Source organism: Penaeus monodon, chromosome 43, assembly GCF_015228065.2.
Source record: "Penaeus monodon isolate SGIC_2016 chromosome 43, NSTDA_Pmon_1, whole genome shotgun sequence".
Lineage (NCBI taxonomy): Eukaryota > Metazoa > Arthropoda > Malacostraca > Decapoda > Penaeidae > Penaeus > Penaeus monodon.
The window spans coordinates 17,446,497-17,463,996 of NC_051428.1; the positions used below are offsets into that span (position 1 = coordinate 17,446,497).

The window sequence follows — 17,500 nt, forward strand, 5'->3', positions numbered from 1 at the left end:
AAAAAAGGATATATTTTCACCCCAACAACGTAAATGGGACGAAATTCTTGTAAAAAAAATGGTATATGTATGTTTAGCATCAAACTCCTTGTAGATAAGTTGTAAAAACTGCACACCAAGTGGAGAAAAAGATATATTTTCACACCAACAGCGAAAATGGCTCCAAAAGTCCACACCATAAAAGTTGATACATTTCCACACCCAGCGAGCATGAGGGGAATAGAACCCTCACCAAGAGGGGAAATGAATAAAACATCACGAGGAAATATACAGGGGGATCCATGGAATTCCTCCCAAAAATGCTGGGGAATAGTCACCATCAATATATATTCACAGGTAGATATATATATGTATATATATATATATATATATATATATATATATATATATATATATATATATATATATATATATATATATAGGGGGCCGCGGTGGCCGAATGGTTAGAGCGTCGGACTCAAGACTGTCACGACGGCAATCTGAGTTCGAGGGTTCGAGTCACCGACCACCGCGTTGTTTCCCTTAAGCAAGGAACTTCACCTCGATTGCCTACCTAGCCACTGGGGGACCAAGCCAGCCCAAGTCAGTGCCGGGTAAATAGAGATGGTGACTCGATAAAAACACCGGGCGGAAGGCAATGGCAAACCACCGCTCTAAATTGCCAAGAAAAATCATCGAAGCACATGATCGTCAAGGCTGCGGTGGTCGAATGGTTAGAGCGTCGGACTTAAGACTGTCACGACGGCAATCTCAGTTCGAGGGTTCGAGTCACCGACCGCCGCGTTGTTTCCCTTGGGCAAGGAACTTCACCTCGATTGCCTGCCTAGCCACTGGGTGGCCAAGCCAGCTCAAGTCAGTGCTGGTCCCAAGCCCGGATAAAATAAGAGAGAATGTTACCTAAAAAGGTAACACCGGCACTCTCCGTGGAAAGGAACTGGGGACCCTACCACGTACTCACTCCAAGAGCATCACAACGTGAAAACTGCAATTGAGTATCATGCTGTGACCACGGCGGCTCAGACATGAACCTACCGTTAAATGATGATGATATAATTATATATATATATATATATATATATATATATATACAATATATATATATATAATATATATATACATAGATAAAAAAATATATATATACATGCATATATGTATGTATATATATATATATATATATATATATATATATATATATATATATATAAACAGGCAGATCGACTGATAGAAAGATATATAGATGGAAATACACTGGAAAAATAAATTTTGGAAAAAAACTGTAATAAATATGACCAACTACCGAAAAAATAAGTGAAAAATAAAATAAGCTTAGACACGCGCTCAAAAACCACGTTACTTTTATTTCCTCTTGAAAAAGCCATATCCCAAATAAAGTAAAAATCACAAATTACAACGTTTCTACGAGATAATCAACCCGTGTTTTCAGGTAGGAATGACCCTCGACGGCCGTCACCGCGAGCGCACAACCGCCCCTCACTTACTCGTCCCGAAATGCCCATAATTCGTCTCGATAATGATTAACGAACATTAGACCACTTCAGCGATTCCTCACGTATGCATATCTCATTTTCTTTCTTTTTATTATTTATTGGTTTATTCATTTACTTTCTTTTTTGTTCATCTATTTATTTTTTGAAATCTTGAAGGTCCTTCTTTCGATAAAAAAAAAAAAAATCGTATCCTCTCCTTTTTCTCTCTCTCTTTCTCTCCATTTCTACCTCAATCAGTCCTTTTCTTCCTTTCTCTTTTTTTCTCTCCGTTCCTCTCCCTCCCTCCAACCTCTTTTACTTCCCACCCTTTTTCCCCCCTCCCTCCCTCCTCTCCATACTCCCTCCCTCATCTCCCTCCTCTCCATACTCCCTCCCTCATCTCCCTCCTTCCTCTTACTCACCCCCCCCCCAGCCTCCTCCTGATGAACCCAAACGGAAGTCTCGTTCTCCCTTCGCGTAAGTCACCGACCTATTACTCCATTCCAGGCCCTTAAGCTGAGCGTGTTTTTTTTTCTCTCTCTCTCTTTATGTCACTCTTGTTCTCGCTCTCCTTCCCTCCATCCCTTTCCCCCTCTCCCTCTTATATTCCCTCCCCCCTCTCCTTATTTTCTTCCCTCCCCCCCTTCCTCTCTTCTTACCTCCCTCTCTCCCTCCCTCCATCTTCCCCTCTCCCTCCTTCCCTCCCTCTCCCTAACGACAGCTGCACCTCCTCCTCCTCCTCCTCTTCCTCGTCAGCCTCTCGATTATAATGACTCCTCATTGAAGATATTACGTAATGAATCATTTATCTGTCCCGGGGATCAGCCCTGACGCAGATCATATCTAATTCACACGTCAGCGGAGGAAATCATGATATATGGAGATTTAATGAGTGTCTCTTTTGCAAAGGGGGTGTGGCTTTCCGTCTCCCCGGTTAGGATGCAAGTCGCGCATTGAAGTGCGAGATTGGTGGTGGCTTTGTGTCGAAAATTTCGCGTGTTAAAATGATCTCCATGTGTCGGAAATTTCATATATCGAAAACTGATAACGTATCCAAAATTTCACGTATCTAAATTTTCGTGTATCCAAAACTTAATGTATCAAAAACTTCATGAAACAAAAAACATTCTGGTATTGAAAACTTCACTTATTCGAAACTTCCACGTATGGGAAACATCACGCGTCAGAGGCCTAAGTAACTTACAAAAGCACTGTCATGAAAAGTGTAAATACCCGCTTTAATGTATATTTATATAAAATATACTTCATAATTAATATATTTACACTTCTTCCATATAAAATATACATTTATGATTTCCACATATACTTTTCTTCTGCATTCTACAAGCTGATCTAATATATCTATATATAACTGATGTAAATTGATGTACGATATACCTGTTTTTATTTTATATAAGTTATACCCTACAAATCTCATTTTTCGACACAATACATCATACATGTAACAAAATACATTACACATATTATTTATTCGATACATCTAAGTCATAACCCACGTTTCTCCAAAACCCATCCCAAACATATATATATATTTTCTCAATCAATATGCACGAAATTAAATTTTCCTCAAGGAACCAAACACACCCAAACACAACTCATTTCCCTCAATTAACAGTCACTCACACAAACCCATTTTCTTCAAGGAACAGCCACTCATTTTCCTAAAAGAAAGAAAGAAAGAAAGAAAGAAAAAACAGTCACTCACACAAATCTATTTTCCTCCAGCAAGTCTGTCCTCAAACACACAAACCCACTTTTCTCAAGGAACAGTCACTCACACGAACCCCTTACCTTCAGAAACAGTTAACCAGTCAGCTCCACATTCTCCCCCTACCCAGCCTGAGGTAAGTGCAAGGCAAGTGCAAGGCAAATGCAAGGCAAGTGCAAGGCAAGTGCAGCCAACCGCCAGCCAGCAGCCGAAGACACGAGATACTCCCCGAGATATCGTTTCTCCTCATCTTCGTCAGCGGCGTCTTCAGCAGATACCCGAGAGTTGTGTGGCGAGGATTTGCGGTGAGCTGACCCCCCCCCCCACCCACCTCCTCCTGAGAGGTATGCCTTACCGAGCTTGAGGAAAGTGGTGCTCGATCGTGTTTGCAAAGCGGTGAGATTCCGTCCTTCCTTCCTTCTTCCTCCTTCTCTCCCTCCCTCCTTCCTTCCTTGCCTGCTTCCCTCTATTCTCCCTCATTCCTTCCTTCCCTCTCCTCTCCCCGACTCTTCCTACCTCCCCCCCTCCTTCCTTCCTCCCTTCTCTCTCTCCCTCTTCCTATCTCCTTTCTTACTTTCCTTCTCTCTAACTCCCCCCTTCATACCTCCCCCTTCCTTCCCTCCCCTCTCCCTCCCTCCCCCCTCCCCCCTCCCTCCCCTCCCTGCCCGCTGCTTCCGTGTGCGAGATCAAGCGCGGGGGCGAGTGTCCAGTATACAGTCTAACGGGGTTTCGATGGAGCTGTCATGGGGAAGGTCATTACGGGAGGGAGGGGAAGGGAGGGGAAGGAAGGGGAAGAAAGGGGAAGAGAGAGAGAGAGAGAAAGGAAGGGACGGAAGGAAGGGAAGGAGGGAAGGAAGGAGGGAGGGAGGGAGGGGGAGGGAGGGAGGGAGGGAGGGAGGGAGGAGGGAAGGGAGGAAGGGAGGGGGTAGGAAAGCATGTTGAGAGAGAGAAAGGGAGGGAGGGAGAGAGAAAAGAAGGAAGGGAAGATGGGAAAGGAGAGGGAGGAAAAGGGAAAGGAAAAGAGAGAGAGGGAGGGAGGGAGGGAGGGGAGGGAAGGGGAGCGGCAAAATGAGAGATAGAAAAGGAAGAGAAGGGAAGAGAAAAGAAGGAAAAGGAAAGGAAAGAAAAAAAAGAGATAAGTGAAAGAATGTCGTAACGAGAAAGCGAGTCAGATAAAAGAGGGAGAAAGAGAAAGAGAGATAAAAAGAAAAAAAAAAACAGGAAAAAAAGTGAGTGAAAGGCGAAGAAAGAAAGAAAGAAAAGAAAAAGATTCCAACCAATAATCAAATAAACCAATAAATGAAATAAAGAAACGAGAGGCTAAAGACCGAAAGAGAGCGAGCGAATCCACTGAACGGGCGATTTACCTAATCATTGATAATTACACGGCCGTTTCCTTGGCGCTTGGGCAGTTGGGGCTAATTGGCCGTTTGCGCCGCCGGGAATCACGGGGCGGGGGGGGGGGAGGGGGAGGAAATGGAGGAGGAGGAGGAAGGAAGAGGAGGAGGAGGAGGAGGAGGAGGAGGAGGAGGAGGAGGAGGAGGAGGAGGAGGAGGCGGAGGGGGAGGAGGAAGAGGAGGGGGAGGAGGAGGAAGAGTAGGAGGAGGAGAAGGGGAAGAGGAGGAGTAGGAGGAGGAGGAGGGGAAGAGGGAGGAGGGGGAGGAGGGGAGGAGGCGGATTAGAAGGAGAAGGAGGAGGAGGAGCAAGAGGAGGAGGATAGGCAGAGGGGAGGAGGGATAGGAAGATGGATAAAGGATGCAGGGATAGGATGGAAGGAGAAATAGGAAGACGGATAGAAGGAAGGGCGGACATGATGGATAACAGAAGGGAGGGATGGGAAGATGGATAAGAGGAAGGGATAGGATAAGGATGTCCTCAATTTTCGTTTGGGGAGAGAGGAGAGGATGGACAGGAGGACGGAGAAAGAGAGGAAGATGGAAAGGAAGGATAGAGGGATCGGAGTGAAGGATAGAAAGGATAGAGGGAAAGGAGGGGAGGATAGAAAAATGGATAAAGGATAGATGGAGAGGGAGAGGGATAATAGGGAGTATAGAATGGATAGAAGGAAGGATGGACAGAAGGATAGAGGTAAGGAGGATGGATAAAGGATAAAAAGAATAGAAGAATGGATAAAGATGAAGGGATAGGAGGATAGACAGAAGGAAGGAAAATAAGATGAATGAAGGATAGAGGGAGATTAAGATGGACAGAAGGATGTAGGGATAGGATAAAGACGACCTGGAGCGGTGCGCGGCGCAAAGGATGGATAGGATAGAAGGGCGGATGGAATGAAGGATGGAATGAAGGATGGATAGATCAAGGGCGACTTAGACCCATCGTTGAGCGTTGAGGATGAACAGGAAGAGAGGAGGATGGAGGGAGAGGCCGATGGATAGTGGATAGGACAAAGACGAGGACGACCGAGAGACCTTCGTTAAGGATGGATAGTAGGATAGGAGGGCGGAGAGAGCGAATAGACGAATGTTTGAGGCGAATAGGCAGGAATATTAATAGCAGGATGGATAGGTAGATGGACAGATAGATAAGAGATAGGTAGATAGATAAGAGATAGGTAGATAGATAAGAGATAGGTAGATAGATAGACAGAGAGAGATAAACGGGGAGAAGAGAAATGATGGACATGGAAATAAGGGTGGATCTGGTGGAGAGAAAAAAAAGGATAGGGAGGGACGTCAGGATAGATGAAAGACTGACGAAGGATGGAGAGAAAGATAGAACAGAAGAACAGAGGAGAAGAGCAGTTGGAGGGAGGAAGAGGAAGGATAGAAAAATGGAAGGGGATAGAGAAAAAAGAGGGAAAGAAAAGTGGATAGATGGAGGGAAGGCTGGATAGACATTACTAGGATTGAAGGATAAGGATAGACAGTAACGAGGATAGCCTTGGAATTCAAAAGAGATTTCCGAAAAAAAAGGTAATATATATATACAAACAAGTAATAAAATAATAAAAAAACAATAGATATATAAAAAAATAAAACAATATATGAAAAACAATCCAAATCAGAATTAATATTTGATAAAAAGTTATATTCTTAAGGCATATAGTTAACAGATTCACGCGAGAAATTAGCCACAGAAATCAAACATTATTCTTTCTTCAAGTGCAAGATGACCGACAAGATCCCATCAAGAATATCTCAAATATTATAATGATGGTGAATATAATAATAATAATAATAATAATAATAATAATAATAATAATAATAACAATGATGATGATGATGATGATGATGATAATAATAATAATAGTAGTAGTAGTAGTAATAAAAATAGTAATAATAGTAACAATGAAGATGATTATGATGATGATGATGATGATGATGGTGATGATGATGATGATAATCATAGTAAATAGTAATAATAATAACAACACTGTACTCACCAAATAACAGCAAAAACAGTGACGCCATGAGCACTTTGATCCCCATGAGAGACGGCATCAGGAAATGCGTCAATATTGTTTATGTTAATGAGCCAAGTTATTATCGACAAACTTTCAACATCATCAACAACCAAAAAATCTCTTTCAAATCACCATCCATGCTAAACAAACAAACACAACAAACACATCAACAAGTGAAATGAACAATAAAATAGGAAAAATAAAACACCAAGAATCTTCTCCTAACGAACAAAAACAACCAAAACAAAAACAAGCAACAAAGACACTAAAAACAAAACAATGAAACTCGTCTCTTCAGGAATCGGATATGACGTTTGTGAAATTGCCTTTTGTAAACAAACACCAAGACCTGACGACACACACACAAAAAAGAAAAGAAAAGAAAAGAAAAGAAGAAGAAGAAGAGGAAGAAGAAAGTAAGAAAGGGAGGAAGGAAGGAAGAAAGAATAAATCAATATTGTAAGATAATATACTAAAAGACAAACAGCCAACTAAATAAATAAACAAATAGATAAATAAATATATATAATTAATAAAATTCATTGATGAATAAAGAAAGAAACAAATGAATAATTAAATAAAAATTGCGAGAAAGTACAACAGAGGACACAGGGGGATAGGAGACACATACGGGATAGTTTACTGACAGATACACGGTGGATAGTACACTAGAAGGTACATGGGTAATAGTACAAACACAGGAGATTAGTACATTAGGAGATAAACACAAGATCGTACCTTAGATGATTCACACACGCTAGTACACTAAAAAACAGAGACTGTGTACTAAAAGACACACTGGGGATAGAACACTAAGATATAGGCCTACACTGCCATAATACAGGAGACACGGGAACAGTACAGTCGGAGAAACACAGAAAATAGTACACAGAGACACAAGGAAACACACACGGGATAGTACACCATAATATGCACACGGAGAAACACACGATAAATACTGCAGTAGGAGATTCACCGGAAAACAAGGCACTAGGAGATACTGGGAGAAACACAGTCGATAGTACACTGGGAGTTACACAACGGATAGTACACTTGGGGAATCACCAGGGATAGTACAGTACGAGAAGCTCTGGGGGTAATACACAGGATAGTATACATGGGATAATACACACAAGAAAAACACAACGAACACAACACTGGGAAACACACAACTAACAGAACACTGGGAAATACACAACAGATGGTACACAGTAGAGATAATACACAATTCGATACACAAGCAATACACATCACAAACATACAGACAGACATTACAAAATAGTTCAGTTTATTTGGCCTCTCCCACTTCTCGCAAGTTACGCCCGCAGAGTTTCGTGCGAGACAGAGGTCATTTCACTCGACGCCCACGCGGGAGGAAAGAATGTCTAAATATTCATGCATATTCATACTCTCATAAATTTGTCTGTCTATCCATCTCCCTGTGTATGTGTATAGATTCATAAATAGGATATAGGTCTATGGACAGAAACACGCGTATGAAAAGATGAAATGAAACAGGAAATTAAAGGAGGTAATATATGGATATATACAGTAGTTTCCTTGTTTTTGCTATTGTTTCGGCTGACGAACACACGCACGCAGAGAGAGGGAGGAAAAGGGAGAGGGAGAGGGAGAGGAGATAGAGAGAAGAGAGAGAGAGAGGGAGAGAGAGAGGGAGAGAGAGAGAGAGAGAGAGAGAGAGAGAGAGAGAGAGAGAGAGAGAGAGAGAGAGAGAGAGAGAGAGAGAAACAGAACAAAACAAACATACATACCTACAGACACACACCATACCCCCCCCACACACACACACAAACACACAAAAAGCACCAAATCAATCAGCAGCCCCACCCCTTCTCCCTCCCTCCCCCCTCGCCTCAGCAACCCCAGCTCGATCTAAGGAAACTCACGAGCGAAAGAGCGAGAAGAAAGTAGCTCCATCGTCGTTTGGACTCCGAGCATTCCTTTAAAGCCAAGAGAAGATTCTGGACACCGGCCTATAACACCGTGACCTCGAGGGGGAGAGGGGAGGGGGAAAGGGGGGAGCGTGTGGAGTGCGGGCGAGGGGTGGGGGAGAGGAGGGAGGGAAGAGGATGTCGCATATGGAGGAAGGAAAGAAGGAGGAGGAGGAGGAGGAGGAGGAGGAAGTGGGAGGAAGGAGGTGGAAGACGAGGAAGTAGGAGGAAGAGGAGGAAGTGGGCGATTGTAGGTAGGTGGGTGAGTTGTTTTTTGGGGCGAGGGTGGGTGGGTGGGCAAGTGTGCGTGTGTTACATAATGAGGGGGTGAAAAGTGGGCAAGCGTGGGTAGGTGTCACACATGGAGGAAGTAAGCAAAGAATGGCAAGTGTCGCGTCTGGGGGGCTCTGTTGGAGGAAGTGGCCGAGAGTAGGTGGGCAAGCGTGGGTAAGTGTCCCATATGGGAAGGGGAGGTGGAGGCCAGAGTGGGCAAGCGTGGGCAAAGGAGGGCGGGCGAATGAATCAGTGGGCACGAGGGGGTGGGCTGGTGACAACATATGCCTACGGGAAATGACAAGAAGCAATAGCTGTTTGCTGAGTATGCGGCACCTGAATAGTCTAATTTGTTCTGCGTACGTGTCCGTTCTACGTAAACAGGTTAATTCCTTGCCTAACGGAATATGGAGACAGACATAGAGACAGCGAACGAGCGAGAGAGAGAGAGAGAGAGAGAGAGAGAGAGAGAGAGAGAGAGAGAGAGAGAGAGAGAGAGAGAGAGAGAGAGAGAGAGAGAGAGAGAGAGAGAGATGGGAGAGAGAGAGAGAGAGAATCACACTGTTAACTATAATGGATACAGACCTAACTGCAAAAATTACATACCGTCATGAAAAAAACACAATAACAAATAATAAAACACACGCATTTAACAACAGGGAAGACATCAAACAAACAGTTATAAGCAGAGTAAAGAAAAAATAAACATCAATCACATTATAACTGTACAGGAATGTGCCAGCGCGCATACGGTAAGGTTAGTGTGCCCAATATCACGTGTAAAAAGACCCTCATCCACCTAAAACACACGCGTCCCAATTAGCCTAAAGATCCACCTCATGTTCCCCATTAATTCCGATCACAATCCCATTACCTATTCCTTTTAAAACAAGAGAAAACAAGGAAAATCTGCGACGGTGTGTGTGTCTGAATCGCCTCGCTTCAAATCTGAGCCACTGAGGTCACTAACCCTTTCTCTCTCTCTCTTCGTCGCTTCTCCCCCGCGTTCTTGCTTCGCCCATTTGCATCACTTCTCGATCGAGGAGAGGAGAGAGAAAAGTGCCCATATTTTCAACAGAATGCAGGTCACAGGTGGAAGAGGAGACGACACGAGAAGAGAGAGAGAGAAGAAGGCAGAGGCAAATCCATATTGCAAATCTCCTTTCCGAAGAGGTCATTCCCCCGCTCGTTTTCACTGCTGCTTAGTAAGACGTCTCTCTCTCTCTCTCTCCTTCTTTTTCTTTTTTTTCTTCTTCTTCTTTTCTTTTTTCTTCTTCTTCTTCTCCTTCTCCCTCTCTCTCTCTCTCTCTCTCTCTTCTCTCTCTCTCTCTCTCTCTCTCTCTCTCTCTCTCTCTCTCTCTCTCTCGTGTTTTTAACAGCTTTTCCTTGGCGATTCGTAGTGAGGTCTACTTAGCCATTTGGATAATAGAGGATTTTTCTTCTTCTATGGCGATGTTGCACGTTGGGCGACATGTGAAAATCGCCCGACGAAGAAATTGCACCAAGATTCGTTTAATCTTCATCTGTACCTTGTTTTCAATTGACAATATGATTTCGTCTATTTTCCTTCTTTCTCATTTCTTCTACGAGATCAATGAGCTTACTGAATGGGCTCAGTAAGCTTTTATATGAACAAGACCATAACCTAATTACGTACAGACGAACTTATTTCCGATTGAACGCACTTCACACAATAAACACAATAATGATTAAAAATGGAAAAAAAGAAAAAAAAGAGAGAAAAAAAAAAAAACACTTCACATAGACACATTTTGAAAACAATATTCATATATGTAGAAAAAAAAAACTTTAAAAGAGCTGCGACTCGAATACTTACAATCTCGGTCTTTTGTTTTGTCTATTGTCCAGAATCAGTGATTTCATGAGGCAGTCGTTTCACACGCCCTCAATAAATGGCAAATATTCATCTGGTTGGTTCACTGAGCTCATAGTAATGTGTCACAAGGCCGCAGGAACACCCATGATCCCACATCGAGAAAATCACTCTTAGTACAAATTATAGTCGAAAATATCCCGGTCCGTCTTTTCTGCGTCGACGTGTTTCTCAGGAGTCACTAAAGGCCGAGCGAGCGACGGCACATCACATCCTCTCCCTCGTCGCGTCCGTAATGTACTATCAGTGAGTCATTGGCGACGAGGCTGGGGTGGCGGCGCGACGGAGCCCAACGTGTCGTACAGCAAAACATTGCGACAATCAGCAGGAGAGTTGTTATACGGGGAATTAATTTTATTTTTGAGGAGTTGTATTCTTAGAGTGATTGGGATGAGGGTTTGGCGTCGGGTTTTGAGATGTTTTTTGGATGAGTGCTATTTTTTCTGTATCTTGGGAGAATCTGCTCCGCGAATTAAGTGTAATTGAGGATTTTCACTGTCAAATTTCGCGGATTCCGGAATTCTGCAGCGCTTTATGATTGAGCAAAGGCCTATTTCCCTTTTTAGAGAATGATTCAGAAAATCAACAACACATTCACCACCAGAAGCCATCAAATACACACCGCAGAGAGTGACAAACCAAGTATATATTTAACAAACGAGAAAAACATGACGCCCATTCGTCGTACGTCTGGTACGTAGAGCGCCAGGACCTAGGAGCCTGGCAGCGCTACACATCGTACAGCGGCCGACCGACACGGATAACGCTGTGCAGAGGTAGAAAACTGTACCTTAAATACACAATTATTCATTATCTGAGCTCCCTGTACCGCATGCCAAAACCATAAATCCACCACACTCGACTGGCTTCAGGCCCTGACCAGAAGTGACAAGCCCCTGATAGGATCCAGGGGTATTGACCGAGCCATTTCCGGTCAGGGTATCACGTTTGGCAACCGAAAGGGATCCTAGTCACCACGTGGTACTTGTCCTGGTCACACGCACGTCCTCCCCTCCCCACTCCCGAAAAAGGAAATAGCTTATATAATCCCCAATCGTCAGAAGTGCATATCCGGAAATACATCTCTTATTATAATCATTATTCTCTCTCTTGCTCTCTTCTTGTCTTTTTTTTTTATTAACCGCTTGAGAAACACAGGCGGTATCAAATGTCACGTTCCCCATCCTGCGGAGAACTGAACGTAGGGCGTTGACTCGGTCTCATTTGCGGAGAACGAGTCACAGACACGAGCATCGGACTCTTGAATGCTGGGGAGGGAGAGAACCGCGGATCTGGCTGCAGGAACCCGTCAGAATTCTCCAAACTACGTGAGAATATCTTCCCAATGATCTACCGATGCTCTCTACTAATTATTCATATAACAAACTTTCATACAACAACCGGCTTTTGGGAGCTCAAGAAACCAACAAATACAGAAATGAGGTTAAGGAAAGTTGCGTGTGTAGTTCAAAGCTGGCGTTGAACTTGCGCAGACTTTCATCCATCGCTGAGGTTACTGACCCCGCCAGATCAAAACATGCAGTTTCTTCTCAGCGATTGAACCCTCGTGTTGCGCCGATAAATACTCCTTCTTACGGCCTCGCACTCTTCTAAATACTCCTCATGTCACGTGAGATCAATGTAGATCCTTCTGCAAGAGGAAAATCATGAATGGAGAGGACATTTTCATCGAAAGAATGCAGTAAGACACCAGACACTACCTACTGTCACCGCCTCACTGACACATATAAAGGGTGTCTGGCAGCAGCGTGGCAGTAGATTGAATCGAGAGGCGCCAGCAGAAGGTCACGAGGGGTTGAGGGAATGATAACCGGCAGACATTCTGAATGAGGAAAAATAGTAGAGGAAGTTTCTGACCTCATCCAAAATAAAAGAAATGCTGGGAGGAAGTAGGATGTAAGGAAAGAGGGTTAGGGGAGGTATGTTAGGTCATCTCGCGTGTGGGTTTACACGAGGTCGCGCGTCATCCCACACCTATCTTTTTCTGTGTTTTTATGACTCGACTTTCCCGCTGATGTTTCATTGGGGTTTCCTTCGCTATCGGGCATTCTGTCGGAACACATGTCCGGCTCACGGTGAAGTGCAGGCGATAAGGGATCTTATCGGAGATGAGAGATAAAGCGAAGGGTTTAAGTCCTCGGTTTAATGACGAAGATGGAGGGGGAGAGAAAGAAAGAGGAGGAAGAGGATGAGAGAAAGAAAGAGGAGGAAGAGGGTGAGAGAAAGAAAGAGAGGGAGGGAGAGAGAGAGAGGAGCATAAAACGAAAAAACCGGGCATACAACAAGCAGAAAATGAATGAGAGAGAGAGAGAGAGAGAGAGAGAGAGAGAGAGAGAGAGATGATTAGAGGGATAAAAAGAGAGAGAGAGAGAGAGAGAGAGAGAGAGAGAGAGAGAGAGAGAGAGAGAGATGATTAGAGGGATAGAAGGAGAGAGAGAGAGAGAGAGAGAGAGAGAGAGAGAGAGAGAGAGAGAGAGAGAGAGAGAGAGAGGATGAAACAAACAAACACAAAAAAACAAACAAACAGAAAATGAATGAGAGAGACAAAAACAAACAACAAAAAGCACAGAAAGAGAAGAGAGAGAGAGAAACAAGAATAAGACGAGGCGAGAAGGTGAGTAAAAATAGATCATTTGGCCAATAGGACTTCAGGATGGTAGGTTAAGTTAGCAAGTTTGAGATTGTTAGACGAGATTTGCATTTATGAAGTTGAACAGGGTCAGCAGGGAGGGCGATGTATTATGCAATGGGTAGGCAGGTAAGATGGTAGATACGGACAGCAGGTAGTGACCATTGCGAGGGTAAGTAGGTAATGCAGTCAGCAGGTAGGCATTCATAAGAAATGACTGTAATTTGCCTAGCAGGTAAGATGTTAGATACTGTTAGCAGGGAGGGCGATGTGTTAAGGAATGGGTAAGCAGGAAAGCTTAGATGGGGTTGGAGGGTGTTGAAATAAGCATAGGTTAAGCGGGTGGGTTTCTAAAAATTTTGGCAAAGCAACCGGTTTTAAAAAAGGGTCACATAAAGGGTAAACTACAAAGGGGTGACGGGAAAGTCTCTATTTGGGGTCAGCGGTTTTTAAAAATAAAAAAAAAAAAAAAAAAATTAAAGAAATTTTAAAACCCAAACCGATAGCGGGAAACCCCTTTTTAACAATCAACCACCCCGGGTCACAGGTTCCAGCAAGGGAACGTACAGTGGGAAGCCCCCCTCGTTAGCTGAAGCGTAAAAATGTTGAAAAGGGTCGGAAGCAGCCAGACAAGCGGGTCAGCAGGGGGGAGTGAACGGGCCCGGGAATTCCCATAAAATGCTGCGTACTTTATAAGGGAAGCAGTCATATCAGGTGATGGTTGAAGGGACGATCTGTGAATGCTAAGCAGGCAAGTATGGGGTTCACATTGCGAGTGATAATGGTGTGATATGCTGTGATATGATACGATATGTTAATATGTTAATGTGGTAATGGTATAGTATGGTATGCTAATGGTATGGTTGTGGTATGATATGGTATGGTATGCTAATGGTATGGCAGTGGTATGATATGGTATGATATGCTGAAGGTATGGTATGGTATTGGCATGGTATGATAGGTGATTAAGTTGGTATGGGAAAATAAAGTAAGGTAGGTATGCTAGCTAATGGTATGGTAGGTATGGTCATTGGTAATTTTAAACGTATAGTAATAGTAGTAATATTTGGTAATCGTAATGGTATGGTATGGTAATAGTACATGGAATGGTAATAGTACATGGTATAATGATGGTACATGGTATGGTATGGTACTGGTATGATATGGTGGCAATATGGTGATGGTATGATAATGGTATTGATATGGTATAGCTGTGATATCATAGCTAATGGTATGATATGTTAAAGAGGAGGAGAAGGAGGAGGAGGAAGGGAAAGGAAAAAGGAAGAGGAGGGGCAGGGGAAAGGGGGGGAGGAGGAGGGGGAAGAAGGAAAGGGGAAGAGGGAAAAGGAAAGGGAAAAGGGGGAGCGGGGGAGGGGGGAGGAATAGGGAAAGGAGGAGCGGAGGGGAGCAGGAGAGGAAAAGGGGGGAGGCGGAGGGGGGAAGAGGAAAAGGAAGAGGAAGATGATGATGATGATGATGATGATGAGGAGGAGGAGGAAGGGAAAGAGAAGGAGAAGAACAAGAAGAAAAGGACAAATAATATCACCACCCCCTCCTCCCCCTTCTCTTCCCTCTCCCTCCTACCACCTTCCTCCTCCTTCTCCTTCCCTGCCTTCCTCCCTCCCCCCTCCTTCCCTCTTCCCTCCCTCCCACCCTCCCTCCTACCACCCTCCTTCCTCCCCCTCCTCCTTCCCTCCCTCCCTTCTCCCCCCCCTCCTGCCCCTCCCGCCTCCTCCCTCCTTCCCTCCCTCCCCCCCCCCTCCCGCCCCTCCTCCCCGCCTCCTCCCTCCTCCCTTCCTTCCCTCCCCCCCCCTCTTGCCCCTCCAGCTCCTCCCTCCTCCCTCATCTCCTCCCTCCTGCCCCTCCCTCCTTCCCTCCCTCTCCCCCCTCCTGCCCCTCCCGCCTCCTCCCGCCTCCTCCCTCCTCCCTCCTTCCCTCCCTCCCCCCCCTCCTGCCCCTCCCGCCTCCTCCCTCCTCCCCGTTCTCTCCTTCCCTCCCTCTCCCCCTCCTGCCCCTCCCGCCTCTCCCTCCTCCCGCCCTCCCCCCCCTCCTGCCCCTCCCGCCTCCTCCATCCTCCCTCCTCCCCCTCCCTCCTTCCCTCCCTCTCCCCCCTCCTGCCCCTCCGCCTCCTCCCACCCTCCTTCCTCCCCCTCCCCGGCCTTTACCTCCCTCTCTCTCCCCCCTCCTGCCCCTCCCGCCTCCCTCCCGTCCTCCCTCCTCCCCCTCCCTCCTTCCCCTCCCTCTCCCCCCTCCTGCCCCTTCCCGCCTCTCCCATCCTCCCTTCCTCCCCCTCATCATTCCCTCCCTCTCCCCCCTCCTGCCCCTCCCGCCTCCTCCCTCCTCCCTCCTCCCCCCTCCCTCCATCCCTCCCTCTCCCCCCTCCTGCCCCTCCCGCCTCCTCCCTCCTCCCTCCTGCCCCTCCTTCCCTCCCCCCCTCCTGCCCCTCCCGCCTCCTCACCAGGGACAAACGCGCGGCGAGGACCGAGCCCCATTCCCTGCGAGGTCAGGCGAGGGTCAGCGCCGGGCAGAGCGAGCGGAGGGGGGGGGGTGGAACTGGGGACCATCTGTGGCTCCCCTCCCCCCCTCCCCCCTCTCTCTAGGCCTGGCTGCTTGTCTGTCTCTGCGTCAGGCTCCGTTGGTGTTTCTGTGTCCGTGGCTGTGGCTGTGTCTCGGTCTTTGTCTGTCTGTCTGTCTCTCTTTCGCTCGCTCGCTCTGTTACTCATCTCTTTTCACCTATTCGTTTCTCTTCTCGTCTTCCTCCTCTTCTTGCCCCTCCTTCTCTTCCTTCTCCGTCCTCCTTCTTCTTCTCCATCCTCCTCCTCCTTCCTCCTCCTCCTTCTCCATCCTCCTCCTCCTTCTCCTTCCTCCATCCTCCTCCTTCCTCCTCCTCCTTCTCCATCCTCCTCCTCCTCCTCCTTCCTCCTCCTCCTTCCTCCTCCTCCTCCTCCTCCATCCTCCTCCTCCTCCTCCTCCTCCTCCATCCTCCTCCTCCTCCTCCTTCCTCCTCCTCCTTCCTCCTCCTCCTCCGCCTCCTCCTCCCTCCTCCTCCGTCCTCCATCCACCTCCTCCCTCGCTCCACCCTCCTCCACCTTCTTTCCTCCTCCCTCCTCCTCCTCCTCCTCCTCCCTCCTCCCCTTCCTCCTCCTCCTTCTCCTTCCTCCTCCTGCTCTCCTCCTTCCTCCTCCTCCTCCTCCTTCTCCATCCCTCCCCTCCTCCTCCCTTCCTCCTCCTCCCCTCCTTCCTCCATCCTCCTCCTCCTCCGCCTTCACCTCCTCCTTCCTCCAGTCCTCCCGTCCTCCCTTCCTCCTCCTACTCCTCCTCCCCCTCCTCCTCTTCTCTCACTTCCTCCATCTCCTCCTCCTCCCCTTCCTCTTCCTCCTCCTTCTCCATCCTCTCCTCCTCCTCCTTCCTCCTCCTCCTTCTCCATCCTCCTCCTCCTCCTCCTCCTTCCTCCTCGCTCTCCTTCTCCCATCCTCCTCCTCCTCCTCCTTCTCCATCCTCCTCCTCCTTCTCCATCCTCCTCCACCTCCACCACTACCACCATATCCACCTCCACCTCCACCTCCTCCTTCTTCACCCCCACCTCCACCCCCACCTCCACCTCCACCACTGCCACCTCACACCATCCACCTCCAACCTCCACCTCCACCTCCACCTCCCACCTCAACCTCCACCTCCACCTCCACCCCCACCATCCAACCCCCACCTCCACCTCCTCCTCCTCCTCCTCCTCCTCTTGTCCTCGTCCGCCCTAATTGGTTCAGCTCCGCTAATTAATCTTCGTCGCAGCAGACTTGGATAATTAAATAACCTTGACTTTGATAGCCTTTTGTTTTATTTATCCTTGTCTTTATTTATATTCTAATAGTTTTATTCTATCTATTTATTTATTATTATTATTTTTTTTTATAATTTGTTATTTGCATATTCATCTTCTTTCTGTATTTTCGTTTATTTACTCGATTTTTTGTCATTTTGTTTATTTGTTATACATTTATTGATTAACTTTTTATCTATTCCTCTTTCACTTTATTCATTTATTTCTTCATTCATCTATTCATGCATTTATTCATTTGCTTCTGTGATTA

The 17,500-nt window shown here is 46.1% G+C and overlaps 1 protein-coding gene across 2 annotated transcripts in view; it reads right to left on the reverse strand.

The window, feature by feature from the left end:
* Nucleotides 1-11,003, reverse strand: part of LOC119568420 (ankyrin repeat and SOCS box protein 18-like) — a 25,927-nt gene extending 14,924 nt beyond the window's left edge. The window contains exon 1 of one of the 2 annotated variants that reach the window (XM_037916941.1): nt 10,703-11,003. In XM_037916941.1, coding sequence (XP_037772869.1) covers nt 10,703-10,749 — 47 coding nt within the window. In that variant the 5' untranslated portion in view covers nt 10,750-11,003. The remainder of the gene's footprint in view (nt 1-10,702) is intronic. The other variant, XM_037916942.1, reaches the window with a different exon arrangement.
* Between the last annotated feature and the right edge of the window lie 6,497 nt (nt 11,004-17,500).